General features: G+C 52.7%; 1 protein-coding gene across 2 annotated transcripts in view; it reads left to right on the forward strand.

The window, feature by feature from the left end:
- Window positions 1-19,199, forward strand: part of ELAVL1 (ELAV like RNA binding protein 1) — a 37,024-nt gene extending 17,825 nt beyond the window's left edge. For both annotated transcript variants that reach the window (XM_032466311.1, XM_006190513.3), the window contains exons 3-6: window positions 3,009-3,112; window positions 6,495-6,648; window positions 11,458-11,683; window positions 14,429-19,199. In XM_032466311.1, coding sequence (XP_032322202.1) covers window positions 3,009-3,112; window positions 6,495-6,648; window positions 11,458-11,683; window positions 14,429-14,753 — 809 coding nt within the window. In that variant the 3' untranslated portion in view covers window positions 14,754-19,199. The remainder of the gene's footprint in view (window positions 1-3,008; window positions 3,113-6,494; window positions 6,649-11,457; window positions 11,684-14,428) is intronic.
- The last annotated feature ends 1,402 nt before the right edge of the window (window positions 19,200-20,601 follow it).

Consider the following 20,601-nt stretch of genomic DNA (forward strand, 5'->3'; position numbering starts at 1 on the left):
TGTTCGTTGGTTTTTTGCTGGTTTGTTGTCAGACTTGCCCAATGGGAGGTGCGTTTTGTTAAGGAGTGAGCTGTCCTCTGTGATTATCATTAAACCCGCTGGCCAGCCTGGCACGGGGCCCGACATGTCATAGGTACTCAGTTGGTATATGTGGGCTCGTTGAGGAAAACTGGAGGAGGAGCAGGGCTTGGGAAGAAGGCAGTGGCCGTCTGAGGGTGTGTGACTTCTTAGGTGACGTTCCAGATGTGGGCACACAGTGGTCAAGGAGGTCACCCAGGAAGAGTAGATGACAGAGACAAAGGCCAAAGGTAGAGCCTGAGGGACCATCTCGATGGAATGGGGCCCAGGATGAGGAGCCCAGAGAGGGCCAGTTGGGGAGAAGGGAAACCTGGTGGTGGTGTCACATCCTGGAGGAGGTGGTGCCACAAGCTGGTCATCAGCTCCCAGTGCTGCTGAGGGCTCTGGGAGCTGTGTCCTGAAACTCTGTGGGACTGGGGTGGCACGTTGGATGGCCTTGGTGAGGCCTGAAGGGGAGGGGAGTAGGGAATCAGGAACTGAGGTGGGGTTGGGCCTGTGTTTGTGTGCCGAGAGGAGCCAGCTGCAGCAGAAGACACAGAAACGTGGCCTGGGGCACCTGAAGCCCGGTAGCAGAGGAGACAGGTGGCCCAGGGTTGGGACTGGCCTTGTGGGAGGAGCAGGAACACAAAAGACCAGAGAGAGGTGCAGAGGATCTGGGCTGACAGGGCAGTCTCCGTGGCCTGGGCACAGTGAGAGGTGGAGGGTGATTGGAGGGCAGGTGCTGGGGAGCAAAAGTCCCAGCAGGGCTGGAGTTCGGTGGGACGTAGACATTCTGCGCTCTCCGACTTGACTTTTATAGTCTGGACTATCTGCAAGGTCCCTGAAGTTGTCGGCCTGGAGCCCAGTGTCATTTTCTGAGCTGCAGGTCTGATTCTCCCGCTGGATGGGCCCTACCCCCACCACCCTGCTGCTCCCAACATCCTCACTCTCCAAGGCTCAGGAAGCGGGTCTCTGAGACCCATGGCATTTTATTAGAAATATGGGCCTGGAGGATCAGGTTTTGTTTTTGTTTCTTTAAAAAAGAAAATGGCCTGTGCAGAATTGCTGATAATTTATGTAGCTACTCTGCCCTGAAGGAGGGAGCATGCACTTCCACAAGGCACTCATTACACATGGGCTGTGCAGAGTGACTTCCTTCCAAGGGCTGCAGTGCCCATGGGGGAGGAGAACCCTGGCAAACCGATTGCCTTGGCCAGGGGACCAAGGCCAGCTTCAGCGGTGATGAGTCATGTTGACAACATGCACCCCGAAACAGTGTCAGAAGGCACTTCACTCTGTTGTCCTCCTTCTCAAAACTCCTTATAACCCCAGCCTGACCAGAGAAGAAGATCTGTCAAACCCAGATTGAGGGAGATTCTACAAAATTCCTGATGAGTTCTCAAAACTCAAGGTCATCAAAAAAGGAGAAAGTCTGAGAAACTGTCGCAGCCCAGAAGAGCCTAAGGAGACTTGACAACTAAATGTCGCGTGGGGTCCTGGGTGGCATCTGAGACAAAAAAGGACATCAGGGAAAACTGAGGCAGTCAGAATCAGGTGTGGACTGTAGTTAATAAATCAGTACTGATTCATTAACTGTAACAAGTGTACCATCCTAGGGTAAGGTTACTAATAGGGGAAACTGGGTGTAGAATATATGGAAACTCTGTATTCTCTCTATATTTTTTCTTTAAATTAAAAAAATAAAGTATGTTTGTTTGTTTGTTTATTTCCAAGTGGCATAACTGGGTTAAGCTCTCCACTGGGTCTCGTTAGTGGCAAGATGGGTCTGGGTTCATGGGTGCGGGGTCTGAGCCAGCTCAGCTGCCATAAGGATCTCTGCCTGCCTGTGGCTCGAGGCCTTCTCATGTTTTTACCACCAACTGGAGGGACTGAGCAGAGCTGGGAGGCAGGCCTTTATCCCACTCGCCCCTCTGTCTCTCCCCAGAGCAGTGGCTGGTGTGTGGTGGGTGCCCATTAACGTGGCACGTGGACAGGTAACGTGGGCTTGGTGGCTGTTTTCTTCTCTGGGCCGCCTCCTCCTCCTGCTCTGTAGTGAAAGCGCAAGGCTTCTTCCAACTCTGACCCTTGGCCATTGCTTCTCTCTGGGCTTCCTGGAGACCCACAGCCCCTCCCCTTCTGGGCCATGTTCCTCCTGTAGTGTCCATTTAGTGGTCACTCCTGCACTTCTGAGCAGTTCCCCAAGAAGGAGTAGGGCCACCCTGCCTGTAACCCTGGATTTTGTTGGGAAGAACTCAGGTTTCTGCGTGCTACACTCTCCCAGGCTTCAGCTGATGATGCTGGCACCCTGGGAGCTGGCTCTGGACGCGTGGTGCTGTGAAGGTGGGGCCCAGGCCTCTCCCTGTCCTCTTCCCCCAGCTGGGTTGCAGGCTCAGAAAAGTAAGGGGAACCGACACCGGGTGGCGCCAGAGCCCAGCAGGCCTTCCCACTCTGGGGATGGAAGTGGCGGAAACCGGCCTGGATGCTGACAGCTGGTGGTCATCGGGTTCTCCCCACCCGCCTGTTCACTGTTGTGACCGTCCTCCTCCTTCTCCCTCACACAGTCCCCCTCGGAGCACCCCCAGAGCGGCCGCCACCAGTAGAACCCATCCTCCTTGTTGCTTTGGTGGTGGGTTCCCCAGGATACTCTTAGTAACACAGTATTTCTTTTTAAGTAACCTTTTTAAAAAAAATTATAAATGTAATGTTCTTTGCAGAAAATGTGTGTGTTTGCCAAGGAAGTGTAACAAGTAAGCCATCAATACAGACTGTAACTGCGATCTCTAATACCCCTTGCCGGAGACCATGCCCGTTAGCATCCTTGTGTGTTTTCTTGGTCTTCTTCTCTTTGGTCTTGTACTTGTGAGCTCAGTCAGACATAGTCCTGTCCATCCTCCCTGTCTTGCTCACTTGCTCTCAGTGGTTTAATGCTGTCCCCATGTTTTCCCACACAGGGCACAGCTTGGGCTATGGCTTTGTGAACTATGTGACTGCCAAGGATGCAGAGAGAGCAATAAACACGCTGAACGGCTTGCGGCTCCAGTCGAAAACCATAAAGGTAAAGAGCTGCGATCACCATCTCACTCGCTCCTGGCTGTGCCGAGCCCTGGCCTGGGTGAGGGACCCCCTTCCCTCACCATCAGCGTCACGACACCATTAGCACCGTCGCTCCTCAGAGGCCTGGTGCTTTCAGGGCATCAGGGGACCTCCTGTCTGCTCAGGATTGAGGCATTGTGTGTCAGAGGTGTGTTGGGTGGTGCCATCCCAGGCCTTACACCTGTGGCTCTTGGCCTCCTCAGCCCCACCAGTGAAAGCAGGGTCCTGACAGAGGATGCTTACACAGGGACGGCCCCCTCTGCAGGCCTCCCCCCCTGCTTCTGCTGGCTGAGGGGCTCCATCGTCCCTCCCGCCTCACTGCCCTGTCACAGCCAGTTGCAGTCCTTCTCTCACCAGTTCATTCAGCGTTCATTTGGCAAATGTCTGAGTGCATACTATGTGCCAAGCAGTGAGCAAAACAAAGCCTGTGCCCCTGTGGAGCTGGGGTGTGTGTGTGTGCGTGCGCGTGCGCGTGCGTGCGTGTGCACACGTACAGTAAAAAATATGAAAGCCACGTGTTGCAGAGGTAAGTGTCACGGAGTCACATGGTGGCACCAGTGTGTTCTGCGAAGAGGCTTCATGTTGACTTGCAGGAGTGAGGGAGCCATGCACACGACCTGGGAGAGCCTTAGGCAGATCGGCACCAGTGTCCTTGGTGTCTGTGGTAGCCTCTGGGATGAGTTGGTGTGTCCTCCATGTCTCAGGACAGCTTCCCCAACCTCCCCTCACCTCTCAGCCTGCCACCGCTGACCTCTCCCTCCTTCCCCAGCCTGCAGCCCCACCTCCTTGCTACCATCATGTGTCTTCAGGCTCCGCCTACCCTGGGCCTGCCTTGGGTTTTCCAGACCTTGGCTCCTTTCCAAGCCCTCCTGTAGGACACGCCTCCTCCCCCACCCCAGGCCAGACCCTGACCCACCTTCCTGCAGCCGTCCCCCAGAGCTGTGTCTGCCGCCCCGCGCCCGCCGGTGTGGCCAGTCTCCCTCGACCTGAAGCGACTTGGAATGAGCTTGTCCTCTTGAGCCTTTGTGTCTGCGAGACCCTCACGGGCTGGAAGCCCGAGGTCTGGGGCTTGGCAGGTGGAGCACCTCCCGAGGGCTGTGGCCGTCCAGGCCTCCCCGAGCTGGGGGTCACTGAACCTTTAGTGGTCGTTGGCCTGCGGGAACATCACCCAAGTCTGCCTTTGTCTTCACACGGGGTTCTCCCTGAGGACGTGTCTGTGTCCACATTTCCCCTTTTTATAAGGACATGAGTCATTGATTTGGGGCCATCTTTCTGCGCTTCGGCCTCATTTTCCCTAACTGCATCCTATTTCCAAATGAGGTCTTGGAGCTGGACTCCAAGGCACGCCCGCTGCCTTGTTGCACACCTGTTGCATGTGGGGTTCCGCAGGGAAGTCTTCAATTCCGACTTGATCCTCAACTTGACAATGGCTAAAGAGAAAAGGAAAGCTCTAGTTGGTATCGAGGTCCTTGAAGACACCTGTGTTGAAAGGAATTGAAGTGTATTTGGCTCTGAAAGCATTTCCTCTTTATCAAGGGACAGTCTTGAACACGTCAGTGGCGGCCTTCCCGCTGCTTCCCTGGCACCGGTTTGGAAATGTTCTTTTCCACAGTGTCCTTCACCAAAAGCTGAGGGCAGACCCCAAATGCAACCTATTCCCAACAGATCTGCCAGTGGCCAGACAGAATGGTCCTGGAGAAAGCACAGAACAGCCTCAGCCATGCTGCCTAAAATATGATGCCTGACAAACAGTTGGAGAGCAGCAGTTTGAGGAGGGTGTTCTGTGGATCTGGTCAATGTGGGTCCAGGTGGCAGTGGGAAAGCTGACCTGCTCTGGAAGCCAGGAGCATGGCCAGGCCACCCTGATCACAGAGGCCCTGTGGGCCACGGTGGCCTCTTTCTCCGGGGACAGTGCTGCATCTGGCCCAGGCCTCAAACACATCATTAAGTGGCCCCAAAGTGCCTGCACCACAGGCCTCACCAAGGTGCCTCAGGCCTGGATGCACCTCAGGGAAGCTTCCAGGGACTGTCTGCTTGTACTGTACTGCCTCTTGGAAGCCACTAGCTCCTGACAGGACCCAGTGCCCTGGCGTGTCCTCCTGATCAGCGTCACTTTCTGTTCCACTCACCTTTGAGCTCACCTCCGTGGTCCCCGCCTCCTCTTCAGGTGGAGCTGGGCTGTGACTACACCACCAGTTTCTCCTGTCATTTGCCATCTTTCCGTGGCACTGCTGTCTGCTTCACAGGCAAAGGCGATGTCTGTCGTCTCCTTTTCTGGAATGTCATAGGTGCTCATCCAATGTTTGGGAGTCCGCAAGCACACGCGTGAAGGGGCGTGCGCGTGCGTGTGTGTGTGTGTGTGTTCTGGGTGTGTAGAACTATACCTGCCCTTCCTGGAGGCCTGAGCGCTGTGAGGACACTCCTGTTGTCTGTGCCCTTGTGCCTCCCGGTGGCACGTGAGAGGTCATGTTCACTCCTGTGTTGTGGTATCAGGCTCCTTGCTGCATCGGTTTTGTGACCCTGAGAGAACATTCTGCACAGGTCTGAGCCCCACCCTTCCAGAGCACGTGGTTCTCTGCCTCCTCCTCCTCTGTCTGCAGCCTCCTGACTCGGCTCTGACTGCCTTGGGTGTGATTGAGTTCTGTCCCCCAGGCTGCCCCTTTGCGGGCAGAAGGGCTTTGTCCTAGCTGCTCCCTCCTAGCAGGGGCCTGGCCTTGGCTCCATCGCTTCTGGGCCTGCAGGATCCACACAGCTGTCACCCCAACCTGGGAAAGCACCAAAGATCTTTCCTTGCCATTGGCCCCAACACACACACCATTCTCCCTAAGCCACTGCAGAAGTTCCTTTTAGCTTTCCTTCAGTTTTGCAAAGCATAAAGCCAAAAAACACGTGTGGGCTTGTGTGGGCTCCCCCAGGCCTCGGGCCCTGTCTGGGCTCCCTGCTGGCAAGCTTGCCTGCTGGCAGTTGGGTGTCACAGTCCCAGCAAAACCCAGCACTCTCTGCCTTGCCCTGGGCTCCTCACAGAAAGGACCAGGTCGTGTTCTCAGCCCTGCTCGTTGTCCAGAGAGGCCTAAGGCCGTTGAGGGGGTGGAACAAGCAGCCTGGGTTGGGTCTGCCCTGCCGCCGACCAGCTTTGGGCCCTGAGTCTCTCGACTATGGAACAGGGGTAACGTCTGCCTCATCAGGGTGCCCAAGAGGAGCTGCCAGCACGGGCTGCCACCAGTGATGAGTGCTCACGTGACCTCCTACCAGAGGGTTGGCTTCTCACTTGAAAACGTAACACCCTCCCTCGATGCTTTGGCCACACACCTGCCCTAACCCCAGCCAGCGGTTTTGTTTTCAAGGTGTCGTATGCCCGCCCGAGCTCAGAGGTCATCAAAGATGCCAACTTGTACATCAGCGGGCTCCCGAGGACCATGACCCAGAAGGACGTGGAGGACATGTTCTCTCGGTTCGGGCGCATCATCAACTCCCGGGTCCTCGTGGATCAGACCACAGGTACGGCGGGCAGCCCTGGACGCCGGGAGGCTGTCCTCCGGGCCGGGGGCCAGGGCTCCCAGGGAAGACAGGTCGCTGTTTGACGGTAAATGCCGTGAGTGATTCCTCCAGTGAGGACAGAATCAGTCTGAGGATGCTGGCTTTTGTTTTATGCGGCTGGGCAGGTAAAATGACATAAAAGTAGCTCTTGACAGAGAATGTGAGGCCAACCTTTTATGGTGAAAACACTGAGAGATTCTGGCCCTTCTCGCAGGTAGCCACGTGGCCCGGCTGGGTCTATCGAGTGGCCGTTCTTACTGCCAACGGTGGTGTGTGGCGTAAGACAGTCTTTACTCCAGGTCCAGAGTCCCCATCTTTCACTGCCCCAGAGCTCCAAGGGTGACTGTTTCTGAGGAGCCGTTCCTTGGTCTTCATGACCCAGCTGCCCCCCTGGGGCAACACATTCACAGCCCAGAGGGCTCCAGGGCAGCAAATTCCTCTCGCTGGCCATCCTGGCCCCTTTGCCAGGCCCTCTGGGGTCATCTCAGTTCAGGACGTGGCAGCTTGGGCTCTGGGCTTTAGGTGAAGCAGTCAGGCACCGCTGAGCCCCACACCCACCTTCCTGAGAGCAACCCCAGCGGGTGAGCAGTGGCTGGGCTCCACTGTCGCCGTTCGTCCACCTGCCCTGCTGGCGTAGGGCCTGGCTCCGTGCGGGGAGCAGTGAGCTGGGACCGCCCTGCTTGTGGGCCACTCAGCTCTGCTCTCAGCAGGAGTAGGGATGTGCTGACAGACTAGAAAGGAAGGCTGCTGCTCCTGGAGCTCAGCGGAGCCAACGGAATTGTCTGCAGTTGACTTTAATGTTCTTCGGCACAGAGCGTGTTCACCACTCACTTGGCTGAGGTACTAAAACAAACACTGGCAGGTGGGCCTCAGGCAGTCATAGCTCTGAGGTGACCTCCCTTCTGAGAGACCAGCGGCTCCCGGAGACTGCAGAGCAGACACAGAGCAGGCGGGCAGGGCCTTCCCGGCCCGTGACAGGTGGGGTGGAGGTGCACGCATTCCCCTGCATTTTCCTGCACCCTGCCCTGAGCTGTGTGCTTTGGGGCCGGCGGTCTTGTCACTCGCTCTCCCCTCTCCCGCCCCAGCTGTGGAAGCTCAGCTTGGGGTGTGCAGGCCCCGCCTGCCGGCCAGGTTGCAGTCCTGGACAGGGGCCCAGCCTGGAGAGGAGTGGACAGCCCAAAGCCCCCAGGGGCCTGAGGAGGAGTCTGGTCCCCCAGTGCGAGTTTCTGGCCTTTGATGGCAGCTCTGGGTACCCCACAGCCTGGTGCAGATGCCCACTCCGACAGCAGGCTGTGCTGAGGGGACATGGACTCCACCCATCCGACCTCCTTCATTCTGCCCCTTGGCTCTGGGGCAGGGGGTGGGTGTGAGGCCCAGATGCTGTATACTTGATATAACCCCGTCTCTGCTCCAGAAGGCCTTCCTGTGGCCCCTGAAGTCCCCTTTACTTACCTTCAAGTGTTTGTTGAGAGAGTCATGCAGTTGGCTGGTCAGCATGTGTATTTCTTCCCAGCCCCACCAGCATAGGAGCGTCTGGGGGCGCTGCCCGGGACCCAGAGCAGGGCCCATGTTCCGTATCCTCAGCCCTGCTTTTCCTGATCCCATGTGGACAGCCGTGCCTCTGCTCATCTGTCCAGCCCAGCACTGCTGAGCAGGGCCCGACTCTCTCTCATTGGAGGCCACCCAGCTCGAGACCACACCCCAGGCTTTCATCCCCACCATGCCGAGGGAGGTCACTCCAGACAGCTTCCAAACGGACAGCCCATTTGCTGGGGATTTTGCCCCCTTTCCCTCTGCAGGGCTGGTGTCTCCTAGAGTTTGGAGGCACCTCAGGGTTTCCTCTTGGTCTTGGCCTTGAACTCAGGGTTGTGCCCTCAGGCCTCCCTGCCAGTGTCTGCCACTTCAGCAGTTGGACAGCCCCCCCACCGCCTCCCATGTCTCTCTGTCTTTAGGATCTTTGTAAGAGGACAAAAGGAGAAGCTATGAGGGGGTCCCAGGGGTTCCCTCCTCTTCACAGCCCTCCCCTAGCCCAGGAACTGGAGTAGGATGGTGAGCCCCTGGGACTGTGAGCCTCCCTTCCCTCCCTCTGCTCCAGAGGACCACCTGCCCAGGGCTCCTCTGCTGGGGCAGAGGGTGCTCGTTGCTGGGACCCCATGCAACCTGGGCGGCCGGGGCAGAGAGTGGCGTGGCAAGCAAGTTTGCGTGTCAGGTTTGCCTTCATATGCCCTGCTTTCTAGGGTTAGAGAAGTGGGGAAGCACGTAAAAAACCTTAACCTTCTGAGCTGGCCAAACTTTTATTTTTTTTAATTTCTTTGTTTCTTTATACATTTTAATTGTGAACTTCATGGTTTTTTCATCTGGAGATTGTGCCATTTATTGGTCTCTGCTCTTAATTCTAAAAACACTAAAGGAAAAAATCCCCACAGAGCCATCTTCAAAAAGTATACATTCATCAAATCATTGAGTGAGTTTATATCCCCTCACTGTAAATAACACTCTTTCTCTTATTCAGGTTTTCTCCGTTTCACTTGGGCAATTTTCCTCTGATAGTCATTTTATTGAACCAAACAGGGAAACCACGTTTGCACACACTCTCTCTTTCTGCTTGATCACAAGGTCTTTATAGATAGAGTAGAACTGTGTCCTGCAGGCAGCTCCCAGATGCCTGCCTGCAGTTAGATTTCATTCAGGTTCTCATCTGTCTAAGCCATCGTTCATGCCGTTTAAGAGTAAATAAAAACTGTGTATGCTGAGTTCGTGTTTTCAGGTGTCCCTTCTGAACTGAAATTTTAAAATGAGCTCGGCTCTAGAATTTTCCTGGCACACATGTGAATTGCTGGGTGTGATCTCACTAATGTGTCTCTCGCTGTGTCAATTTAAAGTTCATGTTTAAACAGTCATGGAGCCAGTGTGGGGGCAGCCTTGAGGCCACTGGAAGCCACTGTGGGGCCTCCCAGGGTGCTGTGCTGGGGGCGTTTCCCAGTTGGAGAGCTGGGGGTTGTGCCTTTAGGACTCAGCTGGGGTGTCCGCAGTATGTCACAGTTGTAAAGGAAGAGCCCTGGCCCAGGGGCCCCTGCCTGCTATCTGCCTGTTCAAATGGGGCCCATAGTGTTGCGTCCAAGTCAGGACAGAGTGTGGGATTCTAGGCCCAGAGGGGGTGGACCGTGCCTTGTAGTGACACTTATCTCTGCACCCAGTGTGCCCACGTCTCTCCATGTCCCTCTGAGGCCTGGGGGCCAGCTGGGGGACCCTAACCCTGTGCCCACCCTGGGGACAGTTGGTGGGACCTGTGGGAAATGGCGAAGCAAGGTGTTGGGGCCTGGGAGCTGACTGGGGGATGTTCCGCCTGCTCACACTGCTAGTGGCCCAAGGCCCTGGATGTTCTGCTCTGATGACTGTCATTCACCATGTGCTGAAAGCCTTTATCTAGAGAAGAAAGTGCGACTTAGGATAGCCTGTGACTGGCAGTGGAGGAAGAGTGTCCAGGGTCAGGCCATCTGCTGCAGCCTCCCTGACCGGGCCTCCAGCCCAGTCACATCACCCCAACACTGGCTGTCAGCTGTCACCTCTCTGCTACACCTCGATATTCACACTTGACCCCTATTTCTTCTCCCTAGGTGTTCCTTCACCCCCACCCCACCCCATTCCTCGACTTTTTCAAGGGACGAAGGCCCCATCATTCCTCCCAGGCTCAGAATGTGGACAGATCAGGGACAGAGGGCAGAGGGTGGCTGAGCCCCCTCCCACCTGTTTTGCTCAGGTCTCGCACTCGTGCCGGGCTGACCCAACCCTGCTTTCAGCACTGGGCCTTGGACTCAGGCAGCTTGGTCCTGGGCATATTCTAGCTCTGTCAAGGGATGGGGTTACAGCGAGATCCAGGGCTTGCCTTCAGGTGGCTCAGTCCAAGCAGTAAGAGAAGGTGCCCTCCTGAGGCAGCTGGCGGCCGTGATGGGGAGCCCTGGCCCTTCCTATGCAGGTACGGAGTGGGCCCCAGGCAGGGACCCTTATGCTGCTGGGGAGTCTGTGGGTGGGTGTCAGCTCCGTTGTGTGTGCCTGGGGAGTCTTCTGGGAAAAGAGCCAGTGACCTTAGTAGATTCTGAGGGCGATTTGGGGTCCACAGGAGGGCCCAGGACCTCACAGTGGGATATCCAACAGGTCAGTGAGTTGGTGGTGGCCACCCAGAGCCTTCAGGGTGAGGCTTGCTTACTAGAACTCCACGCCCTTCCTGGATGAAGGAGGCTGAGCCGGGCACTGAGCAAGCAGGCGTGTGGTCAGGCCGGCTGGGAAGGCAACAGGCTGGGAAGGCCTGGCTGGGGTGCGAGGCCAATGGCCGGGCTGGCCGTGGGAGGGAGTGTCTCCTGGCCCAGAGAGAATTCCGCGTTGCCCGCCCACTCCTCAGCACACTGTGCACCACACTGTGGTGGCCCCTGGTGTCAGAGTAGTGATGGCGTTTAATCTCCTGTAACGTAGCTTCCTTTAAGAAGGAGGTTTGGGTGTCTGGAACGTCCGTCACCAAAATACCTTTGGCACGAAGACTGTGGAGTTGTTGCTTCAACTCAGAAGAAAGTCTGAAACCTTAAGCTTTTACTAGTCATTGTTTTTTTTAATTTGTTCATGTTTCCATTATTTAGGTTTAATTTTTGTTTATCTCATTAACCAAGCATCCAGTTTGAACCACAGTTGACTGACTGACTTGACTTTTGCTTTTCAGTTTTAAAAATCCTTACATTGTTTTCCCCCTAACTCCATCTTTGTTGGTTTGTTAAAAAGGTTTGTCCAGAGGGGTTGCGTTTATCCGGTTTGACAAACGGTCGGAAGCAGAAGAGGCAATTACCAGTTTCAATGGTCATAAACCCCCAGGTTCCTCCGAGCCCATTACAGTGAAGTTCGCAGCCAATCCCAACCAGAACAAAAACGTGGCGCTGCTCTCCCAGCTGTACCACTCACCGGCTAGACGGTTCGGAGGCCCCGTGCACCACCAGGCGCAGAGATTCAGGTGGGTCAAGAGGGCAGCGCTCTCACCTACGCAGCCTCTTCCCACCACGGCTCAAGGTGCCCCTTCCAGTTGTGCGTGGCCCTGCTGGCTGGGTGACCACGTGCAATGGAAACTGCTGGGCACACAGGGATGCTCACATCAGAAAGTTGCATTTCATGTCTCCATGCCCCCCACCTCCATCAAAAAGGTATCTGTATGAAGGCTGTTGCTTCCCAATCCCCTTTGTCTTTAATTGGAATTTGAAAAGATGGTGCAGATCCAACCAGCTCCTGGCAGAGTGAGTGTGCAGCGCTCCAGCGTGCAGTTTCTAGTGGCAGGTGGGTGGACCCGTGAGTTGAAAAGATCCTCCGAAGTCTGGGAGAGGAAAGATGCAGCCTTAGGTGTGCTTAATGCGAGAGCCGTTCTTCCTGAGTCTTCCACAGGTTTTAGACTTTTGATCAGCAGCCCCAAGGCAAACCTTTCTTCTCCATCTACCCCATGGGTCATTTGGTGTCTGACTATCATATTACATGCCTTCGGTTTAAAAGCCCTGTCCTAGAGGTGAACCATTTCCTCGCCTCCCTTAGTCTTTACATACTGAAAATGATTCTAGTAGCCAGGATCTCATAGAACAGAGGTGATTAGAGCCAGTAACTTGAGCTCTAAACTCAGGTATGTTCTCACCTCATGGATAGCTGAGATCCCAGTTTAGGAGCCATTCTGTTTTGTTTCTGTCAGAACCTCAAGAAGTGTCATGAGGGCTCATCTCGGGTGCACTGAGGACTTTTCTCTGTGATTTTCAGATTTCCCATCTTTTTTAAAGCAGTGAGCTTGGGTAAAACCCTGCTCATTTCCACAGATGCCGTTTTTCAAGGTCTCGTTTTCATAGTCCAGTAATTCAGAGTTCTCAGCTTGGCTCGTGTTCCACAGCTGGCTTTTCTGGTTTAAAGACAAAGGCAGAGGAAGCATTTTTGGATAGAAGTGAGCTAAATTCAGTTTTGAAAGTCAGGTAGCAGTCGGCATCACTGCTAATCGTGGGGGATGTGTGGATGGCCAAGTCCAGTGAGTTCTCCAGTCCCCTCTGGGAAACCAAGGTTGGAGAAGAAAAGATGGAGCCCAGAGGGGCAAGAGAGGAGCGTGACCCCCAGCGATGGGAGGAAGGAAGGGGCGGGAGGGAAGACTCGCCACCAGAAGGCAGACTAAGATATGGACAGGGGTAAGAAAGACCCAGAAGAGGAGAGTTTGCAGTAAGTTCTTATCACATCGAGAGAAGCCCCCAAATTAAGGAAGGGTCAGTTCTCCTTTTGTACCATTGGAGTAAAGAGTAGGGGGTGGGTTTCATGATGGCGGAAACGAAAGAAATCAGCTCCAGCAAGCAGGAGAAAACTCACAGTAATGGATACGAGTGAGAATCGTGTCAGTAAGAGACAGTAAAAGGTCACCTCAGGCTATTCTCAGTATAACATGTACGTAAAGATTTGGTTCATGATAACTTGGGTCCAGATGGTACAAAACTTGGAGGAAATGAGGTCCTTTTAAAAATCAGACTCCAGTTCTCACTGAAAACCAGCTCATACAGATACTTGGGTGCCCTTTTCCCACCCCCATTTCAGTGATCCTGTGGTCTCACCACTAACGGGCCACCTGAGTTGCTCAATCAATTCAGTCATCGGGTGTGGGCTGTTTAAAATTATTCTCACAAATTCAAAATCATGGCTGGTAATGTGTCTTGATTCCTCTGTCCCTGCATTGACAAAAACCGTTGGCTTAGTGGGTAGCACTTCGGGGGCTGGTCCCTCCTCTCTCATGTTTGTCGAGAGAGTGAATCTGTGCAGTGGCACTTGAAGGCACCCCACTTACCCCCGGATCACACCCACAGCCCAAAGCCAGATTTTATTTTGGAGTAGGTAATACTTCTCCCATTATATCGTGTGGCTTCAGAGGTGCTGTATCGTGCTCAAGTATTCTTAAATTGACCCTGTGACCATTCCTCTTTAATTTGTGAAATACCTAGAGGGCCACGTGGCTTCAATAACATTTCATCATTCCCCTTCATCCTTACTGCAATGGCTACCGTTTGTAGAAGGCTTATTTTTGACATAACTAAAAGTGTCGCTTTGGAAAGGGCCCTGCGTTTTTGGTAAAGCTTGATGAACTTGCCGTTCCCAGCCATCGGTTTGGCCCTGAGCCTCCAGGGATATTAAGGCTGTCCAGAGCTGTGGGAAGGAACTCCCTGTGCCCTGTGCCCTTCACAGGAGTGTGCTGTATCCAGACACTGCTGGGCTGTGAACCCTCGGAGAGGGTCATGACAAGGGCTGTGTACAAAATTCAGGGAAAGAAAAGAAAAAAATTCGGCCCCTCCCCTACACACCGACATAGAGTATGAGGGAAGAGTTTCCTCCAAGGAGAGCTGAGGGTGTAACAGCACCTAGGAGGACCCGGAGAAGCTTCCATCACTTAAAATGTGGGATGTACAAGTGTGACTCAGTGGGACCTCCCCACACACACAGGGAGGGATGGAGGGAGCAGCTGGTCAGAGGCCACCACAGGCCATCTCTCCAAGGGAAGTGAGTGGAGGCCTGACCACCTACAGGCAGCCAGTGTCTCCCTGTGAGCCGGGAGTCCATGCCCTCCCTCCGCCACCGTAGTGAATTCCTCTCAGTTAAAAAAACTCCTGCTTGTGACCGATGGGGGTGTGCCGGCCCCAGGCACCTCACCTGGGCCCCCGCTGACCTTGACCTGAATGCTGTGCTCTCTGTTTGCTAGGTTCTCCCCTATGGGTGTAGATCACATGAGTGGGCTTTCTGGTGTCAATGTCCCGGGCAACGCTTCTTCGGGCTGGTGCATCTTCATCTACAACCTTGGTCAAGATGCCGATGAGGGAATCCTCTGGCAGATGTTTGGCCCCTTTGGTGCGGTTACCAATGTGAAAGTGATTCGCGACTTCAACACCAACAAGTGCAAAGGCTTTGGCTTTGTGACCATGACAAACTATGAAGAGGCCGCAATGGCCATAGCAAGTCTGAACGGCTACCGCCTGGGGGACAAAATCTTACAGGTTTCCTTCAAAACCAACAAGTCCCACAAATAACTCGCTCATGCTTTTTTTGTACGGAATAGATAATTAAGAGTGAAAGAAGTTGAAACTTTTTTGTTAGTGTACAACTCATTTTGCGCCAATTTTCACAAGTGTTTGTCTTAGTCTAAATGAGAAGTGAAAAGGTTTTTATACTCTGGGATGCAACCGACATGTTCAAATGTTTGAAATCCCACAATGTTAGACCAATTTTAAGTTTCTTAAGTTATTTCCTTTAAAATATATATTAAACAGAAGTCTCAGTAGACCGCGTTGCCTGACCAGTCCCTCGGGACGGTGGTGAGACTGAAGCAGGCTTTCACTTCTGAGACTGACATGCGTCTCATTCGATGTCTCCACAACTGGATAGAAATAAACAAAACGAGATATGACCTTTTAGTTTTAGTTTGGAAACTAAAGATGTTAGACAGATGCTGAGTGTGCGTTTGCTCGCCTGCTTCAACATTTTAAGCGATTTCTGCTTTGATTGACAGGAAATTGCTTTCCCAGGCAGGTCCCATTGCCGCCTCCTGCTCGCTCAGCTGAGGGGCCCTGGCAACGGCGGCCCGTCTGCCTTGGTGACCCGAGGTGGGGGGCCCGGGCCAGGCCCTCCAGAGGACGCAAGTGGGTTCCCGTAAGCCCAGGCGCCAATGGGAACGGACCAAAGAGTTTCAGGGAAACTCCAGTGTATTCCAGAGTCAGATCTCAGCTCCAGGCACGCCTGAAGATGTGTTGCTCCTCTGACTTCCCGAATTTCTGTCCACACATTGCATGCACGGTGCCCCACACATCAGATTCTGTTGTTCACAATCATTTCTCCAGTTTCCAAGAGCATTGAACACGGCTCGAATGCGTTAAGATAGCTCTGTTTTTTAATGCCCAGAAACATTTGAGCATTGTATTTCTCGCATCCCTTCTCGTGAGCGCTAGACTTTCTTCTATTTTAGTCGGGTTTTGTTTTGAAACTTTGCTTTCGTATGAACACTCAGCAGAAAAGTTACTTACTTCCTGCCAGTTATCTGTTAACAACAACAACAAAAACCCTTTGATTTGTAGTTTTAAAGATTAACCCTCCAAGTTCTCTTCATAACTGCCTTGACATTTGGGTTGTTCTGTTAATTTTCTTTTGCTTTTTTTGTGTTTTTTGTTTGTTTTTACTTTTGCATTTAAGACCATTAAATTTGATTTTGTTTTGCTCAAATTTTGTTTTGTTTTTTATTTTACCTTTTCTTTCTTTTTGGCTAGGTAAGGTACAGACGGCCCAGCCTTCAGGGAGGATTTATAAGATCTTAAGAAACAGATGTACTTGCCTCACGACAGAGCTGTGACGTGGGCCTGTGCAGTCACAGATGGTGTTGTTGACAGCAGGGAGCCAGCAGAGAGAGTATGAGGGAGGCCTGAGAAGTCAGCGGGCAGGGCCAGGTCTCCAGGCCGCTCCTCAGGAGCGCACTCTGATTTTTAGAAATAATAAGTGTATGAGGGAATCAAAACAGGATAGCTTAGTACCAGCAGCTTTTAACCTCGACGCGAGACTGAAACATGGAACGATAGGCAAGTTGTAGTTACTGATGTCATGGAATTGTGGCATTATTTATCTATTTATCTATCTATTTATTTATTTAAGTGGCCTTCACCAGAGCAGCACAGTGTCCCAAGAGGCCCCTGGGCCTGTCCCCACCCCGTTTCCCTCCTACTTCATTGAGAGGCTGCCAGCTGCTTGCATTACCCTCCCAAATGTAAGATGTTGCCATATTTTTCTCTCACAAAAGGCCAACCAAGTTCATACCTTGAGGCCTGGTCTCATAAGTTGGCTGAGTGCCAGGGGAGATCCCCTCCCTCCAGCAGAATTTTCCAGATGCTAAGTCAAAGCCAGCTTATGTGCCTTCTCCTGGAACCAAGGCTCGTTTGCCTGGATTTGACACAAAGAAGGTCCCTGCTCTGCCCCAGAGTGCTCTTCACCCCGGGACTGGGATGCGTTCCTGGAAAAATATGCCTTTTAGGTTTTGCTAGCCTCGGGCCAACATCTTCTCAATGAAGATGACATTCCCAGGTCTAAAAGTGACCCATAAGTGTCCTCACTGACGCACGTTCCTGCCAGCCCTGCTAGTGTCGTACGTCTGTCGAGAATTCTGTTGGAAGCATAGACTGAGATGACGGGCCCGCAGCCAGCACCTGCCACAGCTTCTGTCCTCCCTTCTCTTATTTGAACCATACTACTATCCTGATGCTGGCACAGATGGGAAGGAACCAGGAAGTATGTATGATGGAACTTTGAAAGTTGCCTGGAGTTTCTCAGTTCAGTAAGCTGCTCGTTTTACGTGGTGCCCACTCTGCGCAGCCTTCTAGCTAAAAACCCCAGTGTTTCTTTGGGACTTTTAATTTTCAAGTGTGTGGAAGTATTTTACTTTTGACATGTTACTCCTGAAAAATAATTGTCCAGGGAAGTGCCAGATGCTGGCCTGTGTCCAAAAAGTTCATCACATCTTCTCTAGGCTTGTTTGCAAAAAGAAGATCCCAGTTTCTGAAACCACAATCTAGAAGAAACTGTTTGAAACAATTTTTTTAAACATAGATCAATCGTATTTGTGCTTCGTAAAATGAATGCTCTCCTTTTATTTGGGAATTTTGATGAAAAAGAATTAAGAGTAGATGATGTTAATTTATCTAAAGTTTGGTTTGGTACATAAATACCAAAGAGGCTCTGACGGCGTTCTCTCTTGGCCTGTGTGACTTCCCCTGATAGGCCTTCAGCAAGCGGCTCCAAATCTGTGAACCTGGTTCTGATTGAGTTACCGGTTTTTCACCCCTTGGCTCTGCCTTTCTTTAGCCTTTCGATGTAACATGCCAAGCAGTGGTTTTCTGCAGTGGCTGTGCCTCCAGCCACACGTCCTGTGGCAGGGATTCCCCCTACTGCCACCTGCTTGCCAAAAAAGCTGAACGCTGGGCTTTCTCAGCCTGTGGGCAGGTGGTGCTGGGTGGGTTCCACCTTCTTTATTCCCAGAAGGTGAGTCTCCCCTGCCAAGGGCAGCTGCCTTAACCTTTGAGAATCCGCTCTTGGTGTCAGCGCTGGCAACCCAGGGGCCAGGGTCTGAACCGTGCTGCTCTAGGGAAGGGGGTGCCCCGCTGGGTCAGACAGACAGGTGACTCCAAAGACAGTTACTGGCAATAACTTACCCTGGGTTGCCTCCAGACTAGGGCCATGGACCGGCCCCTGTCGGCTTTCAGCCTTGAACATCAGAATTAACACCTCCCAGCTGTTCTGTTTCACATCCGATTCCGCCTGGCTTGACCTCTGTGCTTTTTGCAGCCTTCGTGGGTTGGATAGCAGAGAATAAGAATAAGCAGCCGGGGGCCTCTTTCCCCGACCCCCGCGCCCCAGCCCTCCACCTGAAACCCTTCCCATCTTCCCAGGACCTCTGGCACCTCCTGGGACCTGAGGCAGCTCCTCAGGAAGCCCCTCCTGCTGTCCCTCAGCGCCCCAGGCCTGGCCCCAGCTGAAGCCACCAGTGCTTTCTGTGAATGGGCGCCGGTGACTGGCACCTGCTCATGGTAGCGGTGGGGCCTGAATCCCCGAACTCTGGCAGGGTTCGTGTGTCCACACCTTGGGGTTTGCCTGTGACTTCTAATGATTGTATTTTTCCACAACCCTTTGGTGACAAAGTTCAGTTTTCTGCTTGGTCTTTACAACAAATAAATATATCACTACTTGTCAGTCACCGCGAGGAGCTCAGGTAGGCTGACTGATGGCTTGAGCGGCAACTCGAGAGACTGTATTTCACTTCCACCAGGAGAGAAGGCTTGTCCGTGGTTGGGGCCACCTCTTTACCATGTAACGCTCGTTTACAGTGACTTGCTCGGGGGTGGGGGGGCACTTTACCAACTGGTTCCCATGTTGTACAGTAGATGGCCAGACGTTTTGTATATTAGTGTGTTTTAAGTTATTGATTTGTTTTATATAAAATAATTTATTTTTCAGGTACCATTTTTCATTTTAACTTTGTTTTTACATGGGTTTGTTTTCAATAAAGTATGACACTGCTGTGCAAAGCCGCCGGTGAAGTGGGTCCCATTGTGTTCTTTGGAGGATGCTTATGTAATTAGCTTTCAAAAAATTTTTTTTGTTTTTTGGTTTTTTTTTTTTTTATTTTCAGGGGAAAAGTCCTTCTCAGTTTTCCATTTCCCCAATTTGCCTTTTTATCCTTGTGAATAAATGTTCTTTAGTGTTTTAGGAGGAAAAAGCAAACCTAGATTTTGATAATCCAGAAGATTTCAGATTAATAAAGAAGCTTTGAAAGAAGACCATTTTTCAAAATTTTAGTGAAGTGTGAATATTTTTTGTCAATGGCTTTCTCAAAGAGAATGAAACTTTTGCACCATTTTCAGAGTTTTTATAGAGATGCCAAATTGATATATTTACATGTAATGGAAACATGAAAAAGTTTTATTAAACAATTGTTCATAGCTGTGTAGACATTTTAATTCAGTTTCCAAAGCTCTCAAAGTGTATTTTTGGAGTCTGGAGTGATAACGGTTTGGGGCATTAACGATACCAAACGACTCGATTGTCTGAATACTTAGTTCTTTTCACAGGTGACAGGTTTGTGTTAAACACTTGTATGTTAACGATGACTGGAATTCTGTGATATTTTGGTAATAAATGAAGTGGGATCGTTGCAGTGTGGTGCTGTAGGGGTGATGGTGTGTAACTCGTAAGCTGCCATCGCCGAGTAAAGCTCCAACCAGGCTGATTTAGCCTCAGGGGACCTCCTCCTTCTTCCTAAGTGAGCTCCGTGCCGGGGCCTTGACCCACGCAGGGCCACGTGCTGTGATCGGCTCCCCACAGCCTCACACGCTGCCCTCTCTTCCCGTGGGAGACCCAGAGGCCCCTCTTCTCCAGGCTCAAAGGCTCATGGGCTTCCTGTCTTGTCCCTAAGTGTTGCCTTTCCATCCCCACGCCCGAGCCTGTGGCCATCCCCAGTGTCTTCTGACACTCATCTCCTTGGGTGAGGGGAAGTGAGTTCCAACTCACTCAGAGGCGGGAGGATCAGAGTCTCAGGTTTGAATCCTGGCTCTCCCGCCCCTCCTCCTTAGTGTGCAACGTGGGCAGGCCCCTGACTACCTGAGCCTCAGTGTCCCCATTTGTGAAATGGGGTCCACAACACCCACCCCATGGGATCCTTGTGAAGAGGAAGACAGATCAAGTAGGTGTCCCACTTAACCATGGCTGCTATGAATCCAGCAAGCAGCCAGGGAGTGAGGCTGGGTTTGGCTCAGCAGAGAGAGCAGCCCCCAGGTCCCTGCACCCCTGGGCTCAACTGAAACCCATGGACATGCTTCTCCTGTAGTCTCTCCTAAAGTCACCAGGTTTTCTTTCTTGTGTGTGTCTTGTGGTCTGTGTTCTCCCTCAGAACAACTAGCCCATGTCCCTGCTAGAGGGGCAGGCAAGCACCACCTGGGGGAGGAGGGCCGAGCTCCAGCAGGAGGTGGCTCCAGGGCTGTCCCTTGGGTGCTCAGCCTTCCAGCAGGGGCTCTGGGGCCCCCAGGCAGCTCCCCAGGCACTGTCTACACCTGTGCACGGGGGAGAAGGGGTCTGGGGGTCAGCCTTGCCCCACGCATCGCAGAGCAGGGCTTCTCAGACCCAGAGTGTGCCTCCCCCTCCCCCAGGGGGCCTTGTTCAAAAGCAGATACAGCAACTTTGGGCTGAACTTGAGGGTCTGCATTTCTGACCAATTCCCAGGTGATACCAGTGCTCCAAGGGCCCACTCTGAGAAGCAGGAGGTTTAAGAGCACCATGAGTGGGGGTGTGCTTCAACAAAGCCATGCCGCCCCCCATCTCCACCTCTGGCGCCCAGGACGGCTTCTG

This window comes from Camelus ferus, chromosome 22 (assembly GCF_009834535.1).
Source record: "Camelus ferus isolate YT-003-E chromosome 22, BCGSAC_Cfer_1.0, whole genome shotgun sequence".
Classification (NCBI taxonomy): domain Eukaryota; kingdom Metazoa; phylum Chordata; class Mammalia; order Artiodactyla; family Camelidae; genus Camelus; species Camelus ferus.